Source organism: Lepidothrix coronata, unplaced genomic scaffold (genome assembly GCF_001604755.1).
Source record: "Lepidothrix coronata isolate B3197 unplaced genomic scaffold, Lepidothrix_coronata-1.0 Scaffold21, whole genome shotgun sequence".
NCBI lineage: Eukaryota > Metazoa > Chordata > Aves > Passeriformes > Pipridae > Lepidothrix > Lepidothrix coronata.
The window spans coordinates 5,855,949-5,882,379 of record NW_016690201.1 but is presented as its reverse complement, the minus strand read 5'-3'; the positions used below and the strand labels follow the sequence as shown (position 1 = coordinate 5,882,379).

At 38.7% G+C, this 26,431-nt stretch overlaps 1 protein-coding gene across 1 annotated transcript in view; it reads left to right on the top strand.

The window, feature by feature from the left end:
• The first annotated feature begins 1,829 nt into the window (after positions 1–1,829).
• NCAM2 (neural cell adhesion molecule 2) overlaps positions 1,830–26,431 on the top strand; it is a 276,833-nt gene continuing 252,231 nt past the window's right edge. Inside the window, exon 1 of the mRNA XM_017808019.1 lies at positions 1,830–1,982. Coding sequence (XP_017663508.1) covers positions 1,931–1,982 — 52 coding nt within the window. The 5' untranslated portion in view covers positions 1,830–1,930. The remainder of the gene's footprint in view (positions 1,983–26,431) is intronic.

Genomic DNA, 26,431 nt, shown 5'->3' with positions numbered 1-26,431 from the left:
TTTTGTTCCAATAAGGTCCATATTTCTTTTCAAGGTTTTTATCTAATATTTGTTCTAATCATCTTTCTGTATTAACTTATTAATGATGTCTATTTATGCAGTTGGGTACTAGGGCTGATGGAAACTTCTTACCTGGGAAAACTCCTTCACCAAAAACTTCCTCTGTTGTGCTTTCCCGAACTTACACTGAAGGCCCCTGCCAAAGGTTCCTGCAATCAAACAGTTCTCATGACATTCAGGAGCAAAGCAGCTTCTAAGTATAAATCCAGTTCTTACCCATAAACTTTTGCTGAAGCTGCCATGTTTTGGATTTCTAGAACTCTATGAGGAACAACAGTTCAATTCCCACTTCTTTTTCTAGTAGGTTACAAAAATCTTTAGTTTCAGAGCGGGGCCATGTGGTGTGTAGACGAGCAATACGGTTCTGATTTACGTCGTGCAGATTAACCAGCCAAAGGCATGAAGCTCCCTGCCTCCCCTCTACCAACATTTTCTCCAGTGTCCTAAAACATCATCCTCTGGGGAAAGACTTTGGGTTGAATCACCTATCTTGTTCTTCCCACAAAGTTCAGACTCCATAATTTCTTATTCCTATATTTCATAGTTTTGTAAGACTACTGTGCAGAGAGTCAAGTGAAAGATACCCATCATGTCATTCATATCAGTTTGCTGCAAAAGGGACTTCATATCTCCCTCCCCCTCCCCAAATCCTCTTGAAAAGGGCAAAGGAAGGGTTGGGAAAAATATTAGTGATGTGTTAATTTGGGTTGATCCTTTATTAACTACTGTCACCGCTGCTTCACATTAATACAGATCCACTTCCATCTCCTTCCATGTATCATACAGGTGGTAAGGTGACAGATTTATGGAAGCTGCTTTTTGGAGACTATAGTTTAATTAACACCCTCAAAAAAAAAAAAAAAACCAAAAAAAATCCCTCTTCAAAGTTAAGCCGGACAAAAAGCCACCTCTTTATTCATGCTGTGGCTTGGTTTTTTTTCCTTACAATGCAAGATCCTCAGCGACCGAGGCATCAAAACGGTAAGCAATTTATTTTTTATCGGTTTTATTTCACGCAGCCCTGAATAGCAGAGGTATTTTTCCCCTCTGGACTAATAACAGGAGCCCAACCAAGTGAATTCTTAGACAGCTGAATGAACAGGCATAAACCCGCCGGGGGATTAGTTACAGTCGCACCCCTACGCGGCGGTCCCGCTTCCCACGGGCGCTGCCGCGCGTTACCGCCCGCGGGCGGAGCGGGGCACCGGGAAGGCTGCGGGCCGGCCGCTCCCGAAGGCAAAGGGAATGCCAGGGACACTCCAAGTCCCCGGACGCGTCTCCCCTTTGCGCGTGCAGCCGAAGCGCCGCTCCCGGTCTCTCCCGGCCCGGGATGCTGGGGTCTTCCCGGCGGGATTCTCCGCCAAAGCCGCCGCCTCTCCGGTGTAGGCTGTGTCCTCTCAGCGGGCTCCGAGGGGCCGCGGTGGCGAGGCGGTGGGGGAGCTGCCTTACCCCGCCGGGGGCTGCGGGCGGGCGGGCATGCAGGGGAGGGATGCAATGGGGGGGATGCAGGGAGGGATGCAGGGAGGGATGCAGGAAGGGATGCAGGAGGGGATGCAGGGAGGGATGCAGAGAAGGATGCTCCGAGCCTGCTGCCGCCTCTGAGAGCGGCGGAGGAATCTCGGCGCTGCCGCCCGTCGGTGTGGTGGAGCAGAGAGTGCGGCGGAGGGATCGGGCGGTCCCGCCGAGCGCCCGCCCCCTGCGCGGCGGCGCGGCCCCGCCGATATAGCGCGGCGCGGGGAGGCGCGGCCGTCACTTGGCGAGCGGCGCTCCGCGGGTGCGGGGCTGCGCGGGCGGCGGCAGCGGCAGGGTTTGGCTGGGCTGGCCGAGCATCCTCCAACTTGGAACTGTCCACCGGCGCGAGCTCCTGAACATGAGCCTCCTGCCTCTCTACCTGCTCGGATTGCTCCTCAGTGGCGGGCAAGGTAGGAGCGGGGCCGCCTTTTGCCGCCTTCTTCTTCTTCTTTTCATTTTTTTTTTCCTAAATTAATTATTATTCTTACCTGTGCTGTCCGCTCGCTCAGATTAACGGCAAAGAAATGGAGAAAAAAATAAAGCAATGCATTATCCTGGAACCAAATTAAGAAGGACCTAAAACTTGTTTCGTCGCCCACCTTTTTTTAAGTCTTCAAGAGGTGTCATTTATGAGGAAAAAGAGGAAAAAAAAAAAAGCTGGAAGGTGCTAAGTGTACTTAGCTGCTTTGCATGGGGTTTCGCCCCTTTTTTTTTTTTTTTTGCGTGATAAATGTGGGAGGGAGACGGAGCGACTCAAAAAAATGTATCTTCCAGGGACCGTGCCTTAAAATCTGCATCCGCTCTCGGGGAAGGTAGCGCGGGCTCCGTTTTTAGGAGCAGGGAGAAGTGCTGGCGGTAGAGCCCGTGAGAAACCTGACCTGAAGTCTGCCTGTCGGGGTTCCTCCTCTCCCGAAGACCCTTCCCGGCGCTCTGCCGGGACACCGAGCCCCCCGGCGCGGGGCTGGGCGGTGACAGGGCTGTGCGCGGGTGCGGAGCCCTTGTGCCGCGGGGGCAGGGGTGTGCGGGGACAGAGCGCGCTGGGCTGGCGCCTCCGGGCACGGTTCGCTCTTTGCATATGTATGTGCGTCTATATATGCGTGTGTGTGTGTGTGTGTACAACGCGGACTCGGGGATTGCGCTGCAGCCGTGCGTTTTGGGCTTTTTTTGGGGGGGGAGGGCTGAAACATCTATATATCTATTCATTTATTTGCCTTTTTTTTTTTTTTTTGGATGTCCCCTGCGCGACTACTTGCGGATTTGTGCTCCTCGAGGAGACGGGGCGGGGAAGGGCCGTCGGGAGGGGCACAGCCCCTCGGTGAGGGATGACCACCGCCGTGTTCGGAAAACTGTTCGGGCAAGTTCCCGGCGCCCGCGCGGGGCTGCCCCTGGCCCCGCTCCCCCCGCGCCAGGTGCCCGGTGCGAGGCTGATTCGCCGCACCTGAGGGGGTGGGCGGCGGCCCGCCTTCCTAAGGAGGTTCTAGGGGAGAAGTAAAACCCGCCCGAACCCCCAGCTGGGTGCCAGCGGGACCGGCCCCGGGCCGCGGTGCCGCCGCAGGGCGCCAGAGGGCGGCAGAGCTCCACGGCCGCGCCGGGCAGCGCCCGGGACGGGGCGCGGCGGGACCGGGGATGGGTGGGAGGGAGCTGGATTGGTCACTCGGGGGATGGATGGGTCACCCGGGGGCTGGTTGTGTTACCCAGAGGCTGCACGTGTCACCCAGGCCCTACACGGTGTCTTGGGAAGGGGCAGAGAGATCTGTTGCGCTTGAGGAAGGGGCGGGGGTTATGCCTTGAGGTATTAAGGCTGCAGCTGTGAAGGTGGCCTTCGGTGTATTCATAGCTGAAGCTCGCACCGCCCAGGTGTTTTCTCTCGTTGATAAGTAGCAAGGAGACACCAGATGCTCTCAGTTTCTCTAGAAACGCTTCCGTGCTTTTGCCACCCCGGGATGCGCTCCGAAGAGTCTCCCGGTGAGCAGCCATCCAGAAACAAGGTCCGGAGGCTTTCCAGCACAGCCAGGGCTGGGATGGCAGAGGAGGGAACGGGAAAGCTTCCTCCAGGCTTTGCATTGATCTACCTCGGTGTAATAATGTGCGTAGAGATGTGCTCTGTGCCTCCTCCAACGTTGGAAAGCTACTTCGTGAAGTGTGATCGCTGCAGTGTAGGAGGATTGCATAGTTTTGGTATCTTACTATCACAAATGTTAGGAGATAAACAATGGAGTGAAATTATGTTAAGCCGAATTTTAAAAATTATAGGAGGGTAGATATGAGGGGGGATGAAAAGAAGAGGAGGAAATCTGAATAAATCCTGTATTGATAATAAGTTGCTATTGCTCTCAATGTAAAGAAGCAGCTTAATTTATTTTTTTTTAACTAGAGGGAATGGATTGTACTGGCAGGGGAAGAATGAGATTCTTTAACTGGCTGTAGAAAAAGCAGAAACATGCAGCTTTGATCCACAGCAGGGCATAGTAAATGGGAGTGGGAGAACATCTGCATATGGAAAATATCCACATTTAGGTTGCTAGGAGAGAGGAAAAACCTACAGTGATGTGTGGGGGGGGGTTTAATAATTTTAATAAGTGTGATCATGGTGAGGGACTTACTGTATATATTTTTTTTTTTATTTTCAACACATCCTTGAAGTAATCTAGAGAACTAAGCGAATCAAGTAATTTGAGGCTATTCTTAAAACTCTTGGGATTTATCTTTTTTTGTGGGAATGCAGTAGTGGGGAACACTTACATCATCAACTGGAGATTGTGGTGTTTGTGAGGGTTATTTTGTTGGTTTGTTTTTAAGAAAAGCATTATTATGCAAATATTAAGTGATGATTATGACTTTTTTGATGTTAAATAGAAATAGTGTGGATCATCAGGAAAAAGCCAGAAACTAGATTTGGCTCATTTGCTTTGGAAACATCCATAGTCTTAGGCTGAGGATTTATATTTTGAAGAATGGAGCTGCAGTAGATTTTATGAAGAATGGCTGAAGCTTTTTCTTTGGGAAGTGCTGGTGTTCAGGATTGGAAAGAGGGAACGGTGCTGTATTTGTTCCATTCCAGAAAATCAGAGCAGTTTGAAAACAAGTAGCATACAGCCACCCCCTCCCCCAGCCCCTTAAGTTAAGAGCTTATGAATGTCATAATTATCAGCCAGGGCCAAATTTTCCCTTTCCTAATTTCATGGCAAGGGAGGACTTTAACTGACGATGTTATTACGCTGAAACAAAAGTATTTTTTTCCTGAACCTTTCAAAGCTGTCCAGACAATTCCGCCAGTTTGAAGGCTGAAATTTAATTAGCTTTGCTTTGATTAAAAAAAAAAACAAAACACACATAGATGCACCACCACCCCCCTGTACCCCAAACCAACAAAAAAAATCATGCTCCACTTTCTAAATCTGTCTTTTAAGACATGTAGTGATACAACACTCAAAAGGAAAAGCTTCATTGGTTTTTACCAGTGTCTGGGGACACTGACTAAAAGTGGATGAAATGGACATCTTCCCAGATTTCAGAATCCTATTTCTTTTATCACTCTGCATAATATACATTTCTTTATGTTAGCAAATTTTGGTGGTAGAAAATGTTTTGCTTGTAGAATTTAAGCTATTTTGTGCTCATCCAGGAGATTCAGAGGAGTGAGTACTTGTTCGGTCATTGTGCTTCAAGTTTCCTCTTTTCACTGCTTTGATACTGAGCTGCTTCTTGTTTTTCCTGAAGAGTTGCTCTTTACAAGTGCTTATAAGGGACTGTTTGTTAATAAGGAACATCCCCCAAGGGAGATGCCAGCCTGTGTGTCTTACTCACCACAGTGCAGTCTGGAATCCTGCCTCTTTCTACTTTTTTGCATACTGAATCCATGAAATTTGGAATTTCTGAAATCAGTGAGTTTCTCCACCGGATTAAGTGGAACTAATATTTTACTCTGATTGCATACTGAAATCTGAAACATATCCTGAGACTTGAACTAGCCATTAATTTCTGGTACAGTTGATTTATACAACTGCATTAAGATACATCTACTCTCTTCCTTTCTCCTTTTCAAAAGAACAAACCCTTCCAAAACGAACAAACTAATCAGACAAAAAATGAATGCTTGATTTTTCTGTTTTAGGCTATGTTACTCCTCTTCAGATGAATATGAGATTCAAAATATCTGCCTGAAAATAAACCTTGACTGATGAGGTATTCTGAAAGACTGACTTAAGAATAGATAGTTGAGACATAATGTAGAGATCTTTGTTTCATGCAGTCCCAGTCAAAATGGAGTTAGAGATATTTTTATCATTTGCAATGGCTCTAAATCATGAAATATATGAATGATAAAGGCATAGATATAAAGCTTTAAAGTCTTTTCTAAGAGGTTGAATAGCATAATTTGGACCTGTTCTCTTACAGCACAACACATATTTATTTAGTTAACTAATTTTTTTTATCTATGGAAATGTTACTGGATTGTTAGGTTGAATTTATGTAGGATTTACCTTTCATGGCCACCTTCTACAACAAGTATATTGAGAACAAATACTGTATTTGTTTGCCCTTTCATTGACCTTTACTTTGAGACACCTTTTCCAAGTGATTCATGTTTACTTACTGATTTTCTTTCAATTTACTCTAGTAATCCTCCAGTTACATTCAGCACACGCCATTTGATTCCAGCAGAATTGAGTCAAGTTAATATGACATTTTGGGAAACACGTTTTAAGTACACTAATTTGTGTCTGGGAGTTGAAAATTTATTTGTGAAAGAGTGGTATATAGACTTCTTCAGGTAAAGAATTTGGATCATATCTGGTATTCATATTTTAAATAGTTTATATCAAGTAATGTCAGATGTCTTATTTAGTTTTTTGTTTGTCTTTTTAGCACTCATATTTGCTTTGTAATATAAGGGCAATATACTTGATAAAGTGTATCCCGAAGTTCTACGTGTCACAGGTCATTTGAATCTTATTTTTGATGTCTCTTGTAATTCAGAAATAGCAGAGATGGGAGGTAAAACTTGCTTGTATCCTGACATACCCAAATCTGGAGGCTCTGATAGACTAGTTCCAGGCCTATTGGTATCTGTTGTATCTTATCATTACTTTTTATTTTGACCTAAGCAATTAATCATGACCTAACTCTGACCTAGTAATTAGGTTCCCCCCTTAGTGTATTTAATTGCTTTCTAGTTTGGGTATTTAAGTAGAATATTCAATTTTTGTTAACTAGTTTAAATCAGAATAATTTTTAATATTAAATAGACCATTCAGAGCACTACTTGCTGTTACCTCAAGAATCTCTGGATGTCCAGCTTCAGTGAAATAAATCTGCATTCTTTAGTAAAATCTTTTTTATTGCTTTTGTAGCTCCATTTCTCTTAATACTGTGCTTGTATGGATTTGTATGTCTTTTTAAAAGATATCAGGAAAATAAAAAGAGTTAATTTAATAAAATAAGATATTCTTTAGATGTCTTGCGCTATGCGATAACATCTTGAATGGGATGTCCTCAAAAATAAGGGTATCAAGGTTTTTATATTTGTTATGTGGCTGAATTTTTACTTGTTATCTCTTGACTGATGATATCATTAATCAGAGAAGACATTTTATGATTTGTTCTGCTGTAGACGAGCTTAGAATCTACCTCTTAATTTATTGAATGAAAAGAGTACAAGAGAGCAGTAAAAAAAAGAAGAAAAACAGGGAGAGTCATTTATCTGGTTACAGTTATTTGTGGTGACAGCTTCGGATATTAAAATCCTGGAAAAGAAATCCATGTAAGTGTTACTTAAAAGTTATGTGGAAAGGAAACAGAGAATATGTGCGTACACAGGTCTACATTTTAGAAAACCTTGCTTAACCAGACCCCTAAGTCTTTGAATGATCTGCATTTGAGTTGCTCCATGGAAGAACTGTTGGTTGCACTAACCCAGAGGCTCACACTAATCAGGAATTAGTTGACTTCAGTGGGTTCAGTGGAATGTGTGGAAGTGTCTCTTCAAATGGCAGGAGGTAATCAGCTTTCATTTTCGAAATAGCATGAGACGGGCAATACTATCCATTTATGCTGCTGTTAGGACTTAGAAAATTATGATTAACAGAAAATTTCTCTTTGCTTTTGTGCATTAACACCTGGATCATTAATGAACGCATGGGAGTGGTAGCTTGAACTACAAATCCAAATTAAGATCTACTGCAGAAGGAGATATTTATAATGTAGTTCTTAAACATGAAGATGACTATGAGTATTGTCCTTGTTGAGGCACTGGAACAGGTTTCCCAGAAGAGTTGTGGATGCCCCATCCCTGGAAGTTGAAGGCCAGGTTGGATGGGGCTCAGAGCAGCCTGGTGGAAGGTGTCCCTCTCCACAGTAGGGGGTTTGGAATTAGATGATCTTTAAGGTCCCTTCCAGCCCAAGCCATTCTATGACTGTAGCCAAACTTTACTAATTCTACTCAGAGGAGAATTTCCATCGACTTAAGTTTGTGTTTGCACAAGAGACAAACAGGACTAGTTCTTTAAAAGTGGTTATTTTACTGTCTCAAGTAAGTAATTTTGGGAATGAAGTAGACAGTGAAGTGTATCAACTGAAAATTCATTACACGGTTTCTGCCTATTTAAGAACACTGTTAAAGTTAAACCAAACACCTGCTGAAGTGTTTCACCTGCTTTCTTCCTCTTCTGGAAAGGAAAAAATGTGGTCATTTCACCTGTTCTTTAATGTGATACATAAGGAGCACTGCAAATATGATGAAGAGATCAAGTCTTTTAGAAACCTATTTGAACAAATAATTTTGGTAAGCCTGGAAATCTACTAACCAAGGGTGTCATTTGCTGCCAGTTTCCATGATCCAATCATAATCTTATCTGAAATAACCAGTTTGTGGATGGATAACATCCAGATAAAATTGGGAAGCAACATGTAGTACTGTGGAGGTTTAGTCAGCTTCTTCAGTAGTCCTGCCTATCATTACTGAAATAAATTTCCTCTTATACACATACTATACAAGTTCCTTCAAGAACCAGCTTTCCATAAAAAGCATAGATCATTGATATGTTAATTTATGTTCATTTAAGATGTAGTGGCTCTCTTTGAAGAAAAAATTGAGAGGGAAGTACAAGTGGCTCGTTTTCTTTTTACCCAGCTGTATTTTTCCTCCTACTTAAACTTTTATTGTGGCTTTAGAAGGGTGCACTGGTTTTTATTTAATGTTCTAGTTACCTGAGTAGTATTGCTAAACAACAGACAAAGCCTGATGAATAACTTCATAATTCAGCAATGTTCAGCCCTGTAGCATATGAATAACTTATAAGGCTAGGAATGAAACTTTTTCCTTTTCAAAATGACCTTTCCAGTTAGCTAATATTAAACTGATTATTTACATTGCAGTTGTAGCCTAAGTGACAATACTGGTTGTTTGGTATGATCTGAAATTCATGCTTGGAAATCATATGACAAGCTGCTGTCCTCATCACTTTGCCCAAGAGGTGCCATTTGGAGCATACTATGGATTCAGTTTAAAAACACTCATTACCATCAATTTTCTTGCTACTAAAACACGTTGCACCAAATTCAGTCAAGCTGCAAGCAATTTCAAACCCATTAACTTGGTAGACCTTTGTGCTGCAGCTGAATTTGGCTTGCATGAACTCAGATCTGTGCTTAAAATAATAAAGTATTTAGAAACAGATATATAAGGCAGTGTATGGCCACAGATATAAACTGGAGGGGAGAGGTAATTCTGCCTTTTGCTATGAATAGGGTTTTTTTACTGACAAAACTATGAATTTTTTTCTTTATTATAACAAACATGTAAGCAAACTGTAATGGTGTTATGTTAATATTGTTTCATTATGTTATTTTAATTAGTCAAAGCAAAAAAACCCTACAGATCCAGCATTTGAGGAAAAGAGTAGAAAAGCAAGATGAATTCCATGCACTGAAGACCAGTTGTTAGGAGTAACATCATATGGCATTTTTAAAACATTCTTGAACATATCATACTCATAAACTGCTGTGCTTACTGGATCAGAAAAAAGATTGATGTGCTCCAGTGACCTCAACAGAGACTCAAAGCGGGAGTCATAAAGAAACAGAGTAAGTACAGATGAGAACAGCGTGATACTTTTGTCAGTGCACCTACAAGGTTCAGGGATATGTCAGGTTATATCTATGTGATCTTCCCTAATGATCTTGGCAGATCTTTGTTGCATGAATTTGTTCTTAAATCTGCTGGTACTTTGATCTACTTGATGTGCTGTGTCAATAGATTACACAAGAGAAAAAGAAGTCTGAACAAATAATATGTTCACACCCTTAATTGCTGTGTTGTTCCATGACATTCATAATTGCATGTAACATACAGAAATTGCCCATCTCTTCTGTGAAGGACTCAGAACAACATGTTATTTTCATGGGCTTTCCAGTGATTTAATTACATTTTTTTTGTTTGGTGTTCAGTTCCTTCATTTTTTTTTTTAAGCATTTTATTTCCCTAGCCTTTTGGTAATGGTTATCTTAAATTAGCAAATGGTAATTTAAAGTACTTGAATTTTAAGCTGATCTGCATCAGGCCAATTTTAAAATACCCTTCTCGTTCATAAATATCTCTTTTGCACTGTAATCAGTGTTGCAAGTTCTGCCTTACGAGGGAGTGGGGGCTAAAACTGTTCTTTGAGCAAGTACCCTGGTGAAATAAATGCTGAGATAGAGTTTGATTGCAAAAATGATGATTCCCAGGGATGAACAAAACAGAGTGCAAAGGTACTTGAAAGGAAGGCATGATATATGAGCGAATGGATATAGACTGGTTACAGGAAGAAAATTAATTTCTGGCCGAAAAAGTAGTGACTCTGGAGCATAAGAACAAGAGGGAGGAAATATTGTTATTCCTAAAATGGTTCTTGATTAATTTATTAGATGTTTATATTTAATGGGTCTCCAGAATGTCCTAGGATGGTGCCTTCAAACAAATGCTTTTAAGACATTTTTCATATAACGGTCCACAAGCCATAGGGGAAAAATAATTTTTAGATTGCTGAATGATACTTTCTGGAAAATGTAATAGTGTTTCTCATTCATTAAAAGGTGTACAAAGCATAGAATCATAAAATATCCTGAGTTGTAAGAGACCCACAAGGCTCGATGTCCAACTCCTGGCCCTGCACAGGACCATTCCCAACAGTCACACCATGTGCCTGAGAGCAATGTCCAAACTCTTCTTGAGCTCTGTCAGGCTTGATGCTGTGACCACTTCCCTGGGAAGCCTGTTCCAGTGCCTAACCACCCTCTGGGAGAAGAACCTTTTCCTAATATCCAACCTAAACCTCCCCTGACACAACTTCAGGCCATTCCCTTAGGTTCTGTCACTGGTCTCCCCAGAGAAGAGATCAGTGCCTGCCCCTCCTCTTCCCCTCGCGAGGAAGTTGTGACTGCAATGAGGTCTCCCTTCAGTCTCCTCTTCTGCAGCTGAACAGACCAAGTGCCCTCAGCTGTTCCTCGTACAGCTTCCCCTCAAGACCCTTCACTATCTTTTTTACCCTCCTTTGGATGCTCTCTAATATAATATAATCCTTATATTGTGGCACCCAAATATAAGTGCACACACTACTGGAGGTGAGGCCACACCAGTTCTTGGAAAATGCAGCATTAAACGATTAATTTGATGGTGGTTTTTTGTAGCAATAGTACAGAATTACAAAGACAACATTTCACAGTGGTGAAACATTGTGTTACTTGCTAATCACGTGAATGATTTTGTACGAGGCATCTATACTTCACAATAGAATCTTTGGGTTTGTTGCTTTCTGTTTGGTTTTTTTTGTTGTTTGTTTGTTTCTGAATTCTAATTTTGTAAATCTTGCCTTATTCATCTTGAAATTTAAGATGAATTATACCCAACTGGGCATTGCCATCAGGAATAAATAATGCAATAATTTATGTGTGCTTTCTGTATAGGGGGAATAACTAACTTCAGAGCTAAGCAAAAACTAATGCTGACTTTTCCCAGCAAAGATTGTCTATGGTATAATATGAATGCTACATCTCTGGACTTTTATTTTCTTTTATTTTAAGGAAACAGTGCTATGTGAGATGAGATCTGCTGGCAGAACTGTGCACACTCTGCAGCCATGGAACTCCTCCTGGAGTCGATGGGAGACTTGTGTGCCAGGAGTACTGTTTCAGGGGTGGTACTTGATTGCACCTTGCAGGGTCTGATTGAAGCTTTCAGAAGTTGTATAACTCCCATGTGAGTATGTGGGAATTTTGATTTAGCGAAGAATAGAAAATCAAGCTCTAACTCTATGTATATTTAAGTAGTGGGTATATTTATAAAGTAGTGCTGAAAAGGTGTGGGGCTAATCCAAAAGCATGGAAGAGCTGGAAACTAAAGGGGTGTTCTAGTGTGCCAGGTTAACATGGTACAGGAGAAAAAAAAGAATATTTTCCTGTGTTTTTTAATAACAAATCCAAGGACACACTTTAAATATTGTAAGCTGCTAATTGTTCCCAGAGGGAGAAAATGTATGAAAGTTGTATTTAATTTTTATGGTCGCTTAGTTGTTGCAGCCCAGGTCATAGCTGTGTTGGGAAGTTTACCATTCCACATAAAAATTCATGAATTCAGTTTTGTTTGCATTTTTGAGAGTTTTGATTTACTAGAGTGTTTTTTGTCTGTGGCTTTGTGACAGTGGTCAAAATTGTTCCTCGGCTGTTCAGTATTCAGGTCATGCCTGCAGGTCTGTAAGTGACTGTCTGAGTGATCAGATGTTCAAGGGATTTGTGCCAGTCTATGGCAGTTCCACACACTGGGTTCAGCAGCTTTTAGCATTTAGTCAAAATAATCCCCCCCCCAGCACCTCTGCATTACATTTTTATGAATGGCTTTGGATTATGCAGCCTGTGTACATACTGAATTTATGTTGCTGGGATTGAGAGCTCTGAGGTGGTGTTTTCTATACAGTCCTCAAAAACTCATGGTGGATTTAATCTGATTTTACTGTTCTTGCAAGTAAATTTACAGATGTCTGTTTAATGTCATAGTAATGGGTTTCAGTTCTGAGTGCATGATCCTCTTAGGTGCTGCTAATTTTTAGAAAAATTTTGATCTTATATTCAACTTTTCTGTATCATTTGCAAATGTTAGTATAAATCAAAATATTCTTATCTGTGTCTAAAACCTCAGAAATCACCTGCTTTATTCTATGCAGCTCTTTATGCGACAGACTCTGATAGCCTTTTCTTTTATATTTTTTTTAATTTTGGTCCTAGGTACATGAATGAACACTTTATCTGCTGCATAAAAGAGCAGATCTGGCTGGGGAAACCATTGTTTCCTGTGAAAATGGTGATTAAAAGAAATAGAATTTCCTGTGAGTCATGTGTTCTGCATTTCTAGCTACTCAGGATCTCATTTAAAAAAAATGAACCACAACTAAACAAACCCAGAAATACTCCTTTTCTACAGAGAAGTCCTTTTGCTGTTAGATGGAGTTCTGATATCTGTTTCTCTGCACCTATTTTAAAGACCAGATAACTGTAGCCATTGACTTGAGTATCATGTAAATACTATAAAAGCTACTTTAAATAAATCTTACTCTTTAATTGTGATTTGTGAATGTTTCTATTGCTTTATTGAACCTTAAATACACGTCTGACTATTTTCCAGATTACATAGTCTCTGTTTACACCTAAGTCAATGAAAGCTTGAAAATGAAGACAAGTTTTTCTCTTCATAGCTACACCGAATCTATAATCTGTGACCTGTAGGTATTAAATAAGTAACATCTTTATTTGTCAAACTATAGAAAAGTCTATTTCTGCAGTGATGCTCTATTTTTACATGACATAATGAACTTTCTACATATGTTTATGAATGTTTGATCAGAAAAAAACATTGTAGTAGGAGGGAGAGGGGAAACTGGCAGTAGAGAAGGAGAAACACTGAATATTTGTTGATGGTGCATCAAAGAAGGGATTGGTCATTGGATTTGTTTGGTGTTTTTTGGTGGTGGGTTTGTTTGTTGGAGAGGGGAATTGGTGACTTTTTTTGTTTGTTTGGTTTTGTGTTTTTCTTTTGGGGGCTGGAGCTGTTAAAAACAAAATTCTGATTTCATAGTCCAGGGGTGTTCCCACTGAATCGTAGAATAGCTGCGGTTGTAAAAGACCTTTAAGGTCATAAAGTCCAGCTCTCGACCCAGCACCACCACCATGTTCACCACTAAACCATGTCCTTAAGTGTCACATCCACATGTTTTTTTGAATTTTTCCAGGGATGGTAACTCCACCACTTCCCTAGGAAGTCTATTCCAATGCTTTACAACCCTTTCCATGAAAGAATTTTTCCTAATGAAAGCATCACATGAAGTTTCACATAGAGTTCATGACGTTGGAGGACAAGCCTTACTCTTAAATTTCTGTAATCTGAGGTTTTTCTGAAATTCAGTCCTAAAAACAGCTGCATGTGTGAAGAATCACTAAAAGAGGAAAAAATAAGAATATAAGTTTTCTAATCAGTTTTTAGGAAAAAAATGCACAATGAAGCAAAAGCTACTTTTCACAGTAAACACTTTTATGCAAAAAAACACATTTGCATGACCAGTCTGAGTTCAATTGTTCTTAAAATATCTTCATGTAAGGTTTAATTCCCAAATAGATACAGATCTTTTGGGGGGTTTTGTTGTTGTTCTGTTGTTGTGTTTTATTTATTTTTGAATCCTGCTGTCTTACAAGAAGTAAAATATGAGTGGAAATAGTTAACTTGCTCAGATTCATTGAGTTAGTGCTGAGCTTTTGCCCTACATCCTTTTGGCAGGATTTCTCTTCTCTTGTAATGTTTCCCTTCACTTGTGGTGTGCAGTGTACCTGCATTATCTAAACTGAAGTTTTGAGGTATGGCAATAGAGAGGTAAATATTTCTGTGGTAAAACTATCAATTCCAGTCTCTTAGATGTGGTAGTGCAGATAGTCAGTTTACAACCTGACAATAAAAAGGGCTGATTCAACTGAAAAATCAAGTACGTGATTTGCTGGTGATCACAAGCAGCAGGTAAATTTTCTTTTTTTTTTTTTTTGATTATTTGTTAAAATACTGTCCCTGCCATTTTTAAAAGTCCATGGTCTNCAAGTACGTGATTTGCTGGTGATCACAAGCAGCATTTAAATTTTTTTTTTTTTTTTTTTTTTTTGATTATTAAAATACTGTCCCTGCCATTTTTAAAAGTCCATGGTCTGGCTATTCAATTTCAGATGTATTGATAGTCACATAACCAAATCTTTTATAACTGGCACAAATGGCATCTTTGTTAGACTGAAGAGTAAGACTAATGAAGGTTAAAAGATAATGGAGACTTTCAGGTTTTTACTTTAGAGATAGAATAAAAAGTGGTTTTCTCTGATCTGCAGAAACTAAAAGGTTCTCTACTAAATACTGTGTTCTCCATAATTATCTGTTCAGTATTACTGGTTAAGTCTGAAATTGCTCCTCTGTCCTTGTCTTTAGAAGGTGTGTGCCACCTGGTATCAATAACATACCAGGGAATTCTCAGCATGAAATGTATTAAACCTCACAACACCTTCAACCTCACCATTGGAAAAGTAGGGAATTAGGTTAGCAGGTGTGTCCCCTTGTTCTCTTCTAGGCATAATCAAACTCTCTTTGCACATGTTCCCAGTTAACTGAAGACAAACTAGTTCCAAATCAAGAGCGGGAAGTGCCATTGCTTGAACAAACTGTTGTCATGGCTTATTAACATTCCCATGGTGGTGTGGTAATTACAGATGCACTTGCCATTAGGTTTGCATCTGCCCATCTCAGAGTAAGCATCTGCCTTCCAAAGATGGTGTTGGCATGCACACAGCAAGATAAAGGCAGGGTGGTGCAGAGATCCTCAAGTTAAAGAGAGCCTGAACCAGTGAATCTAAGTGGCACAGAATCACCCTTGTGGCACTGGGTGCTCACTCCTGTCAGAAGAGGACTTCTGACTCAACTAAATAGTTTTATTTGCCCCAGGCACCACATTGTCATACATATATTGTTTCCAGACTTAAGCTGAGTTAAGGCATCTCTGCATCATAGTTGTTCATATTTCTGCTGCTGCTGTAATTGGCACGGTTGGCTTGGTCCCCAGCTGTCCTTGTATGAGCCAAATAGAGGAGATGTCTCACTGAGCAATTTGATTGAGTTTCCTGGGTCTTTAGGATGGTACCCTGCAAGCTGAACCATCTTTTCAGACACCCAGTGTTATTTCATAAATTCTCAGAAGCCATACTGACCTCTATTCCAGCGTTAGTAGATGTCATCAATGTGGCACAATGTTCTGAGGGTGCCCACACAGTTTATATTCATGAAGTGAGAGTCAAACATTATTCTTTTGGAAGATGGTCCAGCACCAGATTCAAAGTGGTATAACTGAGAGGATGTCAGCTACTAATGAGAATGGGAACCCTAGATTTATTAAATTGTTAATACTTGAAGAGTGTTTTAAATTTAAAAGTCTTTAGTTTATTTTCAAACTGTGTATTTTTGCTCTTCATACAAATAAAATCAGAGATTAGGTGTTGAATACCAACCATTTCTAGACAATAGAATAGGTATCCATTCAAACAGAGCAAATAAGTTCATGAAGGAGTTGACAGGCTATAGTTTTCTTGCTGGAATTTTGCTGGCAGGTAGGAAACTTGTGTTCTCCCATTGTGAAGCTTTGTGACTTAATACAGATGACCTTTCTTGTGCCTCAGGGATTTTACCTGCCAGTATGGCCCAATGAAAACTCTGAGTCAACTACTTCAGGCACCAGAAACAAAAGGGAGATATAAATATTACATCTTAGACACTAACCCTTACTAAATATATTAGATTTGAATTAGATGTGAAACAGAATTACCTGAATTTTACTGCCTTGGTTTTGCTAAAATTTGTTTCTCTTTTTGTATTACAGCCCAGATGAGTATGTGAAGTACTTTCTATACAAAATGAGAGAACTCATGCCCCGTGGAGGTTTTCTTCCTTAATTGATGTGAAATTAAACTTAAAAAAAACTTGAGAAAAGTCAGACAGAGTCCACCATGAATCCAGAATTGAACCAGATGTCCTGATTTCATTCCAGTCACCCTGCTTTTGTTTTATGATAAGATATGGAATCAAAACTGTCATGAAAACATGCAGTGATTGTAAACTGATTTTGCTGTTGCTCTTTAGTGCATGTTGACTCCAGAAGCTCTGTCTTAAATGGGCCTTATCTGAGGCTAGAGCCTTTGGTGGGTTTGATTTGACAATCCTTTAGGATCCTAAGGAGTATCCCCAGAGATCTTTATTTAAATCTGCACATTAGCAGTAGAATGCTTGTTGGTTCTTTTTAAGAAGTCAAGGAAACAAAATAGAAATGTTCTTTTTGGTGAGAAGCTAGATTCAGGGATCTCTTTGAAGAATGAAATTGAATAACCAAAATGTTTTCCTTCCATGGTGAGCCAGGAAGGAAAACCTGGATCACCTGTTTTGGCGATCCAGGCTGGTTGTGAATGCTGGACTGGGAGATGAAATTGGGTGAGAAAAATGCTGTCAGTATTGATGACTCAGAACCTGATCAAGGGTTCTTCTTCTTTTCTGCCAACTTCACTTACCAAAATTGCCAGGCTGGGCATCTATAGTGTTGGGCTTTTGTATCTGTTTAGGAATGAAGGTGGACCTACTCTTGTCTTCCTCAGTTTTGTGTCCTTTTAAACATAACTGACATGGTGTTACATAGCTGTGTGATCCAGAAGCATATTGAAATACTAGTACAAAAATGCTAAATTATTGGTAATATTAGTTTCAAATATAGAAATAGCAAAATAATTATATCCATTCTGTCAGCTGATAACATATTAAAAAGTCAATCATGTTATTTCTGCAAGTGTTTTGAGTGAGCATTTTACAGGGCACGAAATACTGGTACAACCTGTGTAGATTCTTTAATCCTCACAGCAGAAATGGGGAGAGCTCTGGAATGCAGATTGGAACACACATTCCCTGATCCCTTAGCAGAGCTGAGAGAACACAGTAATTAGAGGGGCCAAATTTATGTGCTCCCTGCATTGTTTGTACACACAAGAGGTTATCTAATGCTGTAAATTGGATTAGCTGTATAAACAGCAGCATAATTTATTTAAAGTCAGGTCTCAAAGACTCGGAAAAGAATAGTGGAAGAACAAGAAGGGGATCGTAAAGAGAAGAGAGGTACAGAGAATGCAGCTGTACTTTTGTACAAGTCACTGATGTAACTGGTGTATAATGATGTATTTTAATACAGTGGAATTTGTATTTTATCCATTGGTAATGTAGAGAGCTTGAGACTCAACATTTCAGTAGAAGCTTTAAATCTGTATGTAAAGGCTGTTGAAAATGCATATTTTAAACCAATCATGTTTCATAAATTCATAAAATCAATCACCACCTCCCTCTGAGTATCTATGAATATTCATCCTTACACTTCTTCCCCAGATGAAGAAATGATGATGTGCCTTCAAAATGGATATATATAGTTGTTTCTTCAAAGTCAATAACAACTTCTATTTAACTTTTTTATAGTGCTTGGATGTTATTCAGTGTACTCTGAGGTACAAAAAGGAATGTTTTGGGCAGCTTCCCTGCCTTCAACTGTGGTGATGGCATGAGAGGCACAGGCAGGTGCCTTTGCACTGCTTCTGCAGAGGTCCCTCAGTGGTCTGAGGTGTTCCTCTCCTGGGCTCTGCAGGGTTAAAATAAGACCACGTTTCTATCTTTCTGTAGGGACTACTCAGACAAACAAAAGTATAACTTATACTAAACCAAACAAGTTAAATTATATTTAAAATTGATAGCATTTACCACTGGAGTAATTCCGTACAAAGACAGTACAACTTAGTCAGAGACATAAGGACATTCTTTTGTGTGGGGAGAATAGTTTTCGTTTCTTTATTCAGTTTGATCTTTAATATTATTTTTATTTTCTCTTGTGTTTTGTCATTATATTTTTGGGGAAACACACAACCCTATAAGCATTTCATAACCCTATAAGTTTTCATGTAATTTAAATACTTAATAAAGATGATGTGGGTATCTTAGTAAAAAAGTACCCTTTTTGTTGCTTAAATGAAAATGTGGTGCATTTTTTTCTCATGTTTAAATAAGCTTCTTGACAAGACCAGGTATAATTTCATTAGTTTGTTGCATGTAATACGTTCTTTGTTTTTTATAGTCTTGATTGCTGAATTTACAGACCAAATCTGTCACTTTGGTAAACAAGATGTTTTATTTAATCTCCAGTCTTTAATACAGCCTTCTGAAAGAGGGATCTTTTCGAGTGCAAAGTTCGTTGTCATGTTGCTAGTGTGTGTTTCTGACCAGAATGCAAAGTAGCTTGAATCCATACATTCTTTTTTTCCTGTACTGGGATAGCTGCCAAATCTATGTCAGCGATTAACTTCTGAATGTGTCAGCTGTAACAAATACAGTTCATTGTTTCTTGACTAGTTAACAGCTAGTTTAAAAGGCAGGAACAGCTCAAATGAAAGGGAAGTACTGCACATTTTGTATCTAAAACCTTTCAGGCTGTTAAAGCCACTGAGAGAAGGAAAATAAAAATCAGTTCTAGAAGGTAGAAGTTTAAGGTAGACAAAAATACTTAGCTGATTTTTCAAATCAAAACATGTCAGATAAGTGGATAATGAAGTTATCTAATGAAGTTATGGCCAGTTACAGGTCTTTTTCAATAAAGGGTTATATAATTCAATATTGAAGTCTTGGTTTCACTCATGTATAAAGAAAAACAACACCATCCCCCTTCTGGCTTCCCCCCAAAAAAGAAAAAAAAGGCAAGAAAACTCTCTTGAACTGTTAGAATAATGCTTGAGATATTGATTAGAAAAAGAATATCACAGGGAAAAAAATAAAAAAATGCCTTAGATTATTCAGAGAACCTGAGAGTATGAAAGCTACTAACTAGAGAGAAGTACAAAATCAGAATTTAGAGGAAAGTTAATGATACTCCTCCTCACAAATTACTAATTCAAATTATTAATGCTGGGGTTTTTGTTTCTTTGCAGAGTGTTTACACCAAGTCACAATAACTTAATATTTATGTTTTACCTATATTTTTTTTTGGCAAATTTTCCTCTGCAAGCAAACTATGAATGGTTTGCTGTGAAGATTTAAAACCCACAATGTATGTAATTCTTTAAGCTTCCTGTAGACATCTTCTTATTCTGAATTCTAGATCAGTAATTCCAGCAGAAAAGTCCTGCTATTTGAACTCAAATTTTAGTATGTGTATGATTTTTTTTCCTGTAATTCTATCTTAAAAGGTGTATTTTTGTATATTCTGTCTTGCTGAGCATAGCATGAAAGTAGTGGTACTAAATGAATACAAAAGGGGCTGTTGTAATAGGTGTCATATTCAATATCTTGCATAAGAGGGCAGATTCAGTTGTTTTCTTACAATGGTGACAAGTGATAGAGCTCTGCAGAGATGCAGGATTGTTTTTTGTGACTAGTTCATTTGAGCCCTGTTATTTTCAAGTTGCAGCAAGTGAAAGGTTTGAATGTCCTATTAGGCAGAGCAAAGACAGAGAAGCCATGCAATGAAATGTCAGTAATCTAACAAGAGGAGGAAATTGATACTGTTATATATGATACCAAAAAAACCACCAGCCAACCAAACAAAAACAGCCTCTGGAAAACACAAATTGAGATCACTCTGAATGTGTACTCTGAGTTAGATGAGGAGCTTGAGTGGTTGGCAGCAAGATACAGTGGTGGGTGAATTTTTAAATGCAAGGGAAGTTGTAGAAAAATATAATTTCTTAGCTTCTATTTTGAAAGTGGTTGTGTGTGTTAAGAGACTGAAGGCGAGAGGGAAATGGTCTTCACATGGCTAGAAATCCTAGATTCTTCTGTATAGATTTGTGGAATGAAATGTTACCTTTCGACACATTGACTTTGGTGCAGCCTGTGCAGAGAGCAGTACTTACACTTAATGTACAGAATGTGAATCCCAGTCCTTCAGCACTTGTTCCTCCTGCTCTGTACCACCCCCACACTCGCTCCTGTAGTTTCCTCCTTATACAGGAATGCTGTTTCGTTTAGAAGGGGACTGCAGACAGCGCTTCCCCCTAGATATGAGTCAGAATGTTTTATATTTGTAATACATAATTCTCCATATCTGTAGAATAGTGGTTGTGAGTCATGAGCAGGATTTGTTTGTCTACCCTAAACTTCCTTAGTGTGCAGGGTAAGAAACAGGTACTGTCATTTTTGTTTTGTTTTTTCTCACTTCCTTTCTCTTCTGGTGGAAGATCTGTGACCTTTAGAAGACAACACAATTTGAGATAACTAAATCAAGAAATCTAGTAATTCCTATCTGATATACAAACCATCTTTAACCTCAAGTTTTATCTTTCTGAAATCTCAACCACTTCCATCATAATTTCCTGCTGTTATGTTTTGTGACTCTTCTTGACCATGCTGGTGACTGTGGAGCACGTTCTGAGTTTATACTGTGTGTTCTAGAATTCAAGGCATTCTAAATTGAGTTATTGCAATGCCAAGATTTTGTGAGGAGGGGAAGGAGGTAGGGAAAGAAAACCTGAATGGTAGGGGGCAATGAGAGGAAGATTTTGGCATTGCAAGCTGAAGCCAGAATGAATGAGCAGATAAATTCCATCCCATTATCTCAAATGAAACTTAAGGTTCACTGGCAAATGCTGAATTTTTGCTTAAAAGAAGGATGTTTGGCCAATACAGGCTTGCTGCTATAACACAAAAAGTATGTAAATATATATATATCATATACCTTAAATATAAATAATTTTATTCCATCATGTCATTTTCCTATGTTCCAATAAAATCTGTTCTTTTAATGTTGTATACAAGTCTAGTAATCCATTTTCAAGAATAAGTGTTCATGCAAGATGAGAGAGAGGGTATCAGGGCATGGGAGAAATTGGGTTTGTTTACTTTAGAGTGAAGAGGGGATATGTTTGGAGTCTAACAATTCCAGAGTGGTACGTGGAAAAGAGAGTTCTTTTATTATTTAACTAAAAGTAGCTTCCTGGTGCTGGAATAAATGAGTTTGAGCTGAATGAACAACTTTAGTCTAAAAATGTAAAGATTATTTCCATCCACAAGAGTGAAGGAAATTGAAATAGCCTTTTAAAAAGTGGTTGTGCAAAACTAAGTGATTTTTAAGAAGGGGGTAAGCGGATTTAGGGGGGATGTTGTAATGCTGTGCCTGCAGAAGGACATTAGTATCTTTTACCCCAAAAGTGCTGTTTCCCCAACTTGTTTAAGTTATTTCTGGAATTAAACTCTGAAATTTCTCCTTTAAGTTTGTGTTTAGTAAATTAAAAAAAAAAAAAAGTCAAAATTAACTATTTAATATTTTAAATAATCCATTCTAAATAGTAACATATTTGTTCTGGACATTGTTTCTAGAACTTTCAGATGTTTAAAATGTGTGCAATGACTTATTGTGCAATGAGAATTACCTTGTTTTCACTTACATCATGACCTCATTATGGACTAGTGATGATTAAGTCCAAAATTTGACATTAAAAATAGTTAGCATTTCACTAGTACTTGAAAATATGACTGTAGAGTCTAATCTCATGCACAAAAATAAATACTTTCTAAATGCTTTAATTTTAGTAAATAAGTAGCAGTTCTCAAACAGTGAGGGGAAAAAAGTAGGAATTATGGCCATTAGAAACACAGAAGCATTAATTATGTTTTTGTGGAACTGGCAGAAACAGTTCTGGGTATGTTTAAAGAAGAATCTGGTATTTAGAGAAGTTGTAGCCAACTAAGTTTCACCAAGCTGTTACTGAAAACATGAAATGAAATGATCAGTATTTGTATTCCCCGCAGATATGATCTGAAGAAGTGACTCATCTTGAAGAGAAGGATTTTACTTGTGGCTTTTGTGTGTGTTTTTAAACAATTAATGATTAGACAGATGTCTGCCTTCTTCCTATGGTTATGTCATTCATTTTTTTTCAATGTAGCTGTTGTTTTTTTTTTTTTTTTCCCTGGTCTTTCCGGGCAGAAAAGAAGCCAGAAGATAGGCAAATATTCTCCTGAATGTGATCTGTTTATGGTTTCAGTTAATGTCATAGAAGCAGCTTTCCCCAAGAAAAAAAGAGAATCATAGTGCCAGCAAATAACTTACATTCAAAATGCCAAAGTCTAGTTCCACACATTCCTTGAAAAGAAAGAACAAGTGGAAATAGTCTGGAATGTTTCATATCCTCTCTTATGAAACAGCAGTATCCTTGGCAGGATATACTGTCAAAATCTTGTAACTTAACAAACATTTTTCTTTCATTTGTAGATACTCTACTCATGCACATCAGAGATGGTTAGGCTTTAGTTTAAAATTGCATTGCTATGTCATTTAGATTTCAAAAACCCAATCATAAAATATTGGTCATATTTTTCTGATAAGATACATCTGATAAGTATCACTGTAATCAATGGAGGAGAAAAATTTATGCCACTACTAATGGTAAGTTCATATGACTTGGGAGTATATCAAAGTATACTGGTATGTGTCAAAGTACACAATTTATTTGTACTTATAGTTTGTGGCAGACAATGTTTTCTAATTTTATTCCTTGTACTGATAAACCCTGTTTACCACCTAATAATTGCTTGAATGCTGTTTTGCTTGAGCATTAACCTTGTACCCTGGTGGGCCACAAGAAAACACAGGTGGCAGTTTGTGAGGTAGGCAACCTCTTGCAAGTTTAGAGGATGCTAATTTCTTACTGCTTCTATGTAATTGCTCTTGCAACCTTGTATACATATTATTCTAGTATGTAATGCAGCCTGATTGTTCTCCAGTTTCTGGAAACACCTGGTTTCTAATTGTGGTCCATGTTCAAATGCTTTTTCTGGCTCACATTTAATCATTGAATGGCATCCTAACTCCTATTTAATACCTCCTTAGTTGATACATCCCATCAATGATTTCTTAGTAGAACAGAATCTTTAGCTTTCTGCAAAACACTAACCACAGGATTTCCACCTGTATTCCCTAAATAGGCTTGGCTTTGTGTACTTTAGTGAGAGACTTGTAATTTATAAATAATGTGTTGCTTTTAAAAACACCTCTGAAACACAGTCTTCACTTTGTTACTTTATTCTTCGTTTTATGTCATATTAAAACTTGTGTCAAAGGAATACAGTGAAAATACTTTAAGTTAATCCATTTTTGTTTTTTCTTTGTTTGCAATATCTTAATTATATGTTTTAAAATAGATAAGCAATATAATTTAAAAGATTTCATATCTCTCATGATATCAATATATGTTATACTGTGCTCTCTACCCAGATGGGAAATTCTATATTACAAATTAAAGCAAAAAGAACACTCTCAAATACATATGATGAAAAATTAAAAGAACAACAGAAAGCAGGTGCTTTTAAGGGAGTTACATATGAAGATTACATCATTATTTTTTTAAAGTCTTGAAGGACTAAATCAAATCAAAAGTGTTATGAAGAATAGGGAATCATATTCTAGATATGAAGAAAAGAATGCCTACTTTTAGTTATTGTGTAATACTAAATATCTGAAAAATTAGGTATTAACAAGCCTTTTTCACCAGAGAAACCATCTCCATCTTTGCTTTGCAATGCAATTTGCGATAAACGGGAGGTCTGGTGCTTGTAATTTTGTGTTGATGTGGAGCCAGTTATGAACTTCTCCACCGATCTAACTCCATACAGTATTCCTGATTGCAAATCTACTGCTGTCTGCCTTGGGAAAAGGGGGAAGCTTACATAGAAGATTACGTGTTCTAGGGACTGCAGAGTCTGGCTGGAGAAGTCCAGAGGGCCAAATACTGATACAGTGTCTTTGTTGTTTCTCAGCCTTTTCTCCATTATTTACATCCAGTAAGGACTTAAGGGTGAAAGAAATGCTTGCTCTCCCTCTTGTCTAAAACAGGGAGGTGCTTATGAGTGGGTTGCATTGCTAGTGTGGAACATGAAGAAGGCAAGATGACTCTGCTACATCATTCAAATGTATTTGTTTGGTTGGTTTCTAAAGCTGTTTGTATTCCCCTTAAAATATATTTTATGTTGTGAAACAATGTGGTGTAAGTGGCACGACAGACCCTGAAGAAAATAACGTGCTTTTTTCTATTTCCCATGTAACACTGATCTGTCTGTGAAGACAGCAGCCATGTGTTGTCTCTGAGAATCAGGGTTTTTTACTCTTTTTACGCTTGTCTGGTGTCTATTGGATCTGTTAGAGAAGCAGCAGTTCTAACTGATCTCATGACCCAGTGGCCTCAAATTGCTTTGTCTTTTGCTTCTGTTAAGCAGTTATGCACACACACAGGTGAAATAGTGTAACCCTGCAGGATTGCATTTGAACTGTTTTCTCCAGTTTGTGACTGCTGCTGAGCCTTGATAATGAATTTCTGCATGTTCTGAATTGTTAACAGCAAATCTGTGAAGATTTTCCAGGATATTTGTCAAGTTTTGGCCTCTGTATGTGCTAATATTAGAAATAAATACAAAGGATGTATCTGAGTTAAGTAGTTCAGTTTAAATTCCTTTTTATTTTTTCTTTGGTTAATTTACAATAAGAATTTTATGTTATGAAATTCCACCCCCTGTCTGTATAAACAAATAGGTAGTTTCTTATTAAGTTATCTCCACCTGGTGGCAGTATCTCATAGCTAGCATCGGAGTAACAAGCAGAACCGGAGCACTCTTTTAATTTAACAGAAACATAACAGCAAACTAGTTAAATCAGACGAGCCATTTATTGCTTAAAAACCCCTGTAAATATCCATGAAATATTTTATTGCTGAACTGTGGTGTCTTGTATGTAACTGGATGTAAGCACTAGATGGATCTTTAACTGATGGGTACCCTGTGCTTTCAAAATGCACGTTTGTTGGCAAGAGCTCCATTGGCACAACTGTATTAGTGCTTTTTTATTGCTTCCCCTGAACAGAACAATGCAGGTATTTCGAGGGGGAAAGTCAACACTCAAGAGTGTTCTGCATATATATTCCACTTATTCCTGTAGCTCTAAAATATGGATTAGGTTGTGCAGATTTTGCATAATGTGTTTTCTCAGAACATGTTTTTGTAGTCTCTGGCAAAGAAATGCTCTTTGCTGAAGTGCTGAGTTGCCAGTTTTCCTCAGTGAAGAAAGGAAACATTTTCAGAACAATAAGCACAGAATTCACCAATCTGATCAAAACCTGTTTTTAAGAAGTTACCTCAAGACTTTACATATCACAATTGTCTGAACAAGGTTTACATTTGAGGGTATACAAGCAATTCCATATGGTTTTTAAAAAGTACTATGTAATATTAAGATTCTTACAGAAAAACTTAATTAGTTATCCACAGCTGAGTGGTTATTTTGTCTTGCAAATAAAGTCATCTCTTAAATGTTACACATTTATATCTCTATCTAAAATTTCAGGAGTATTCCAGAGTCATTCAGAGGGTTCAGTTCAAAAGGAAGTTAGAGATTATTCTGTATATTCAAAAATTTCTATAACCAAAGGAAGCTACAGCATCCCTGGATGGTGAAAAGTGCTTTGACCAACTTAATTCTTGTATGAAAGATGTCTTTAACTTTGGGAGAGATTTTTCAGTCTCTGGTTATGGTTTTTTCTGTGGAAAATACTTGGTTTTGGAGTCAAAAAATACCAAACACAGTTTTACTTAATATAGCCTGAAACTACAGTGACCATTTTTTGATTTTTTTTTTTCGCCTCCCCCTCACTAAAAAGTAAATCATAATGTCAAAACATTTTTGATAAGAGGTAATTAGCAACTGAGAACTTGTAGCAAAACCATAAGCTGATTAAAAGCTTTTAGATATAT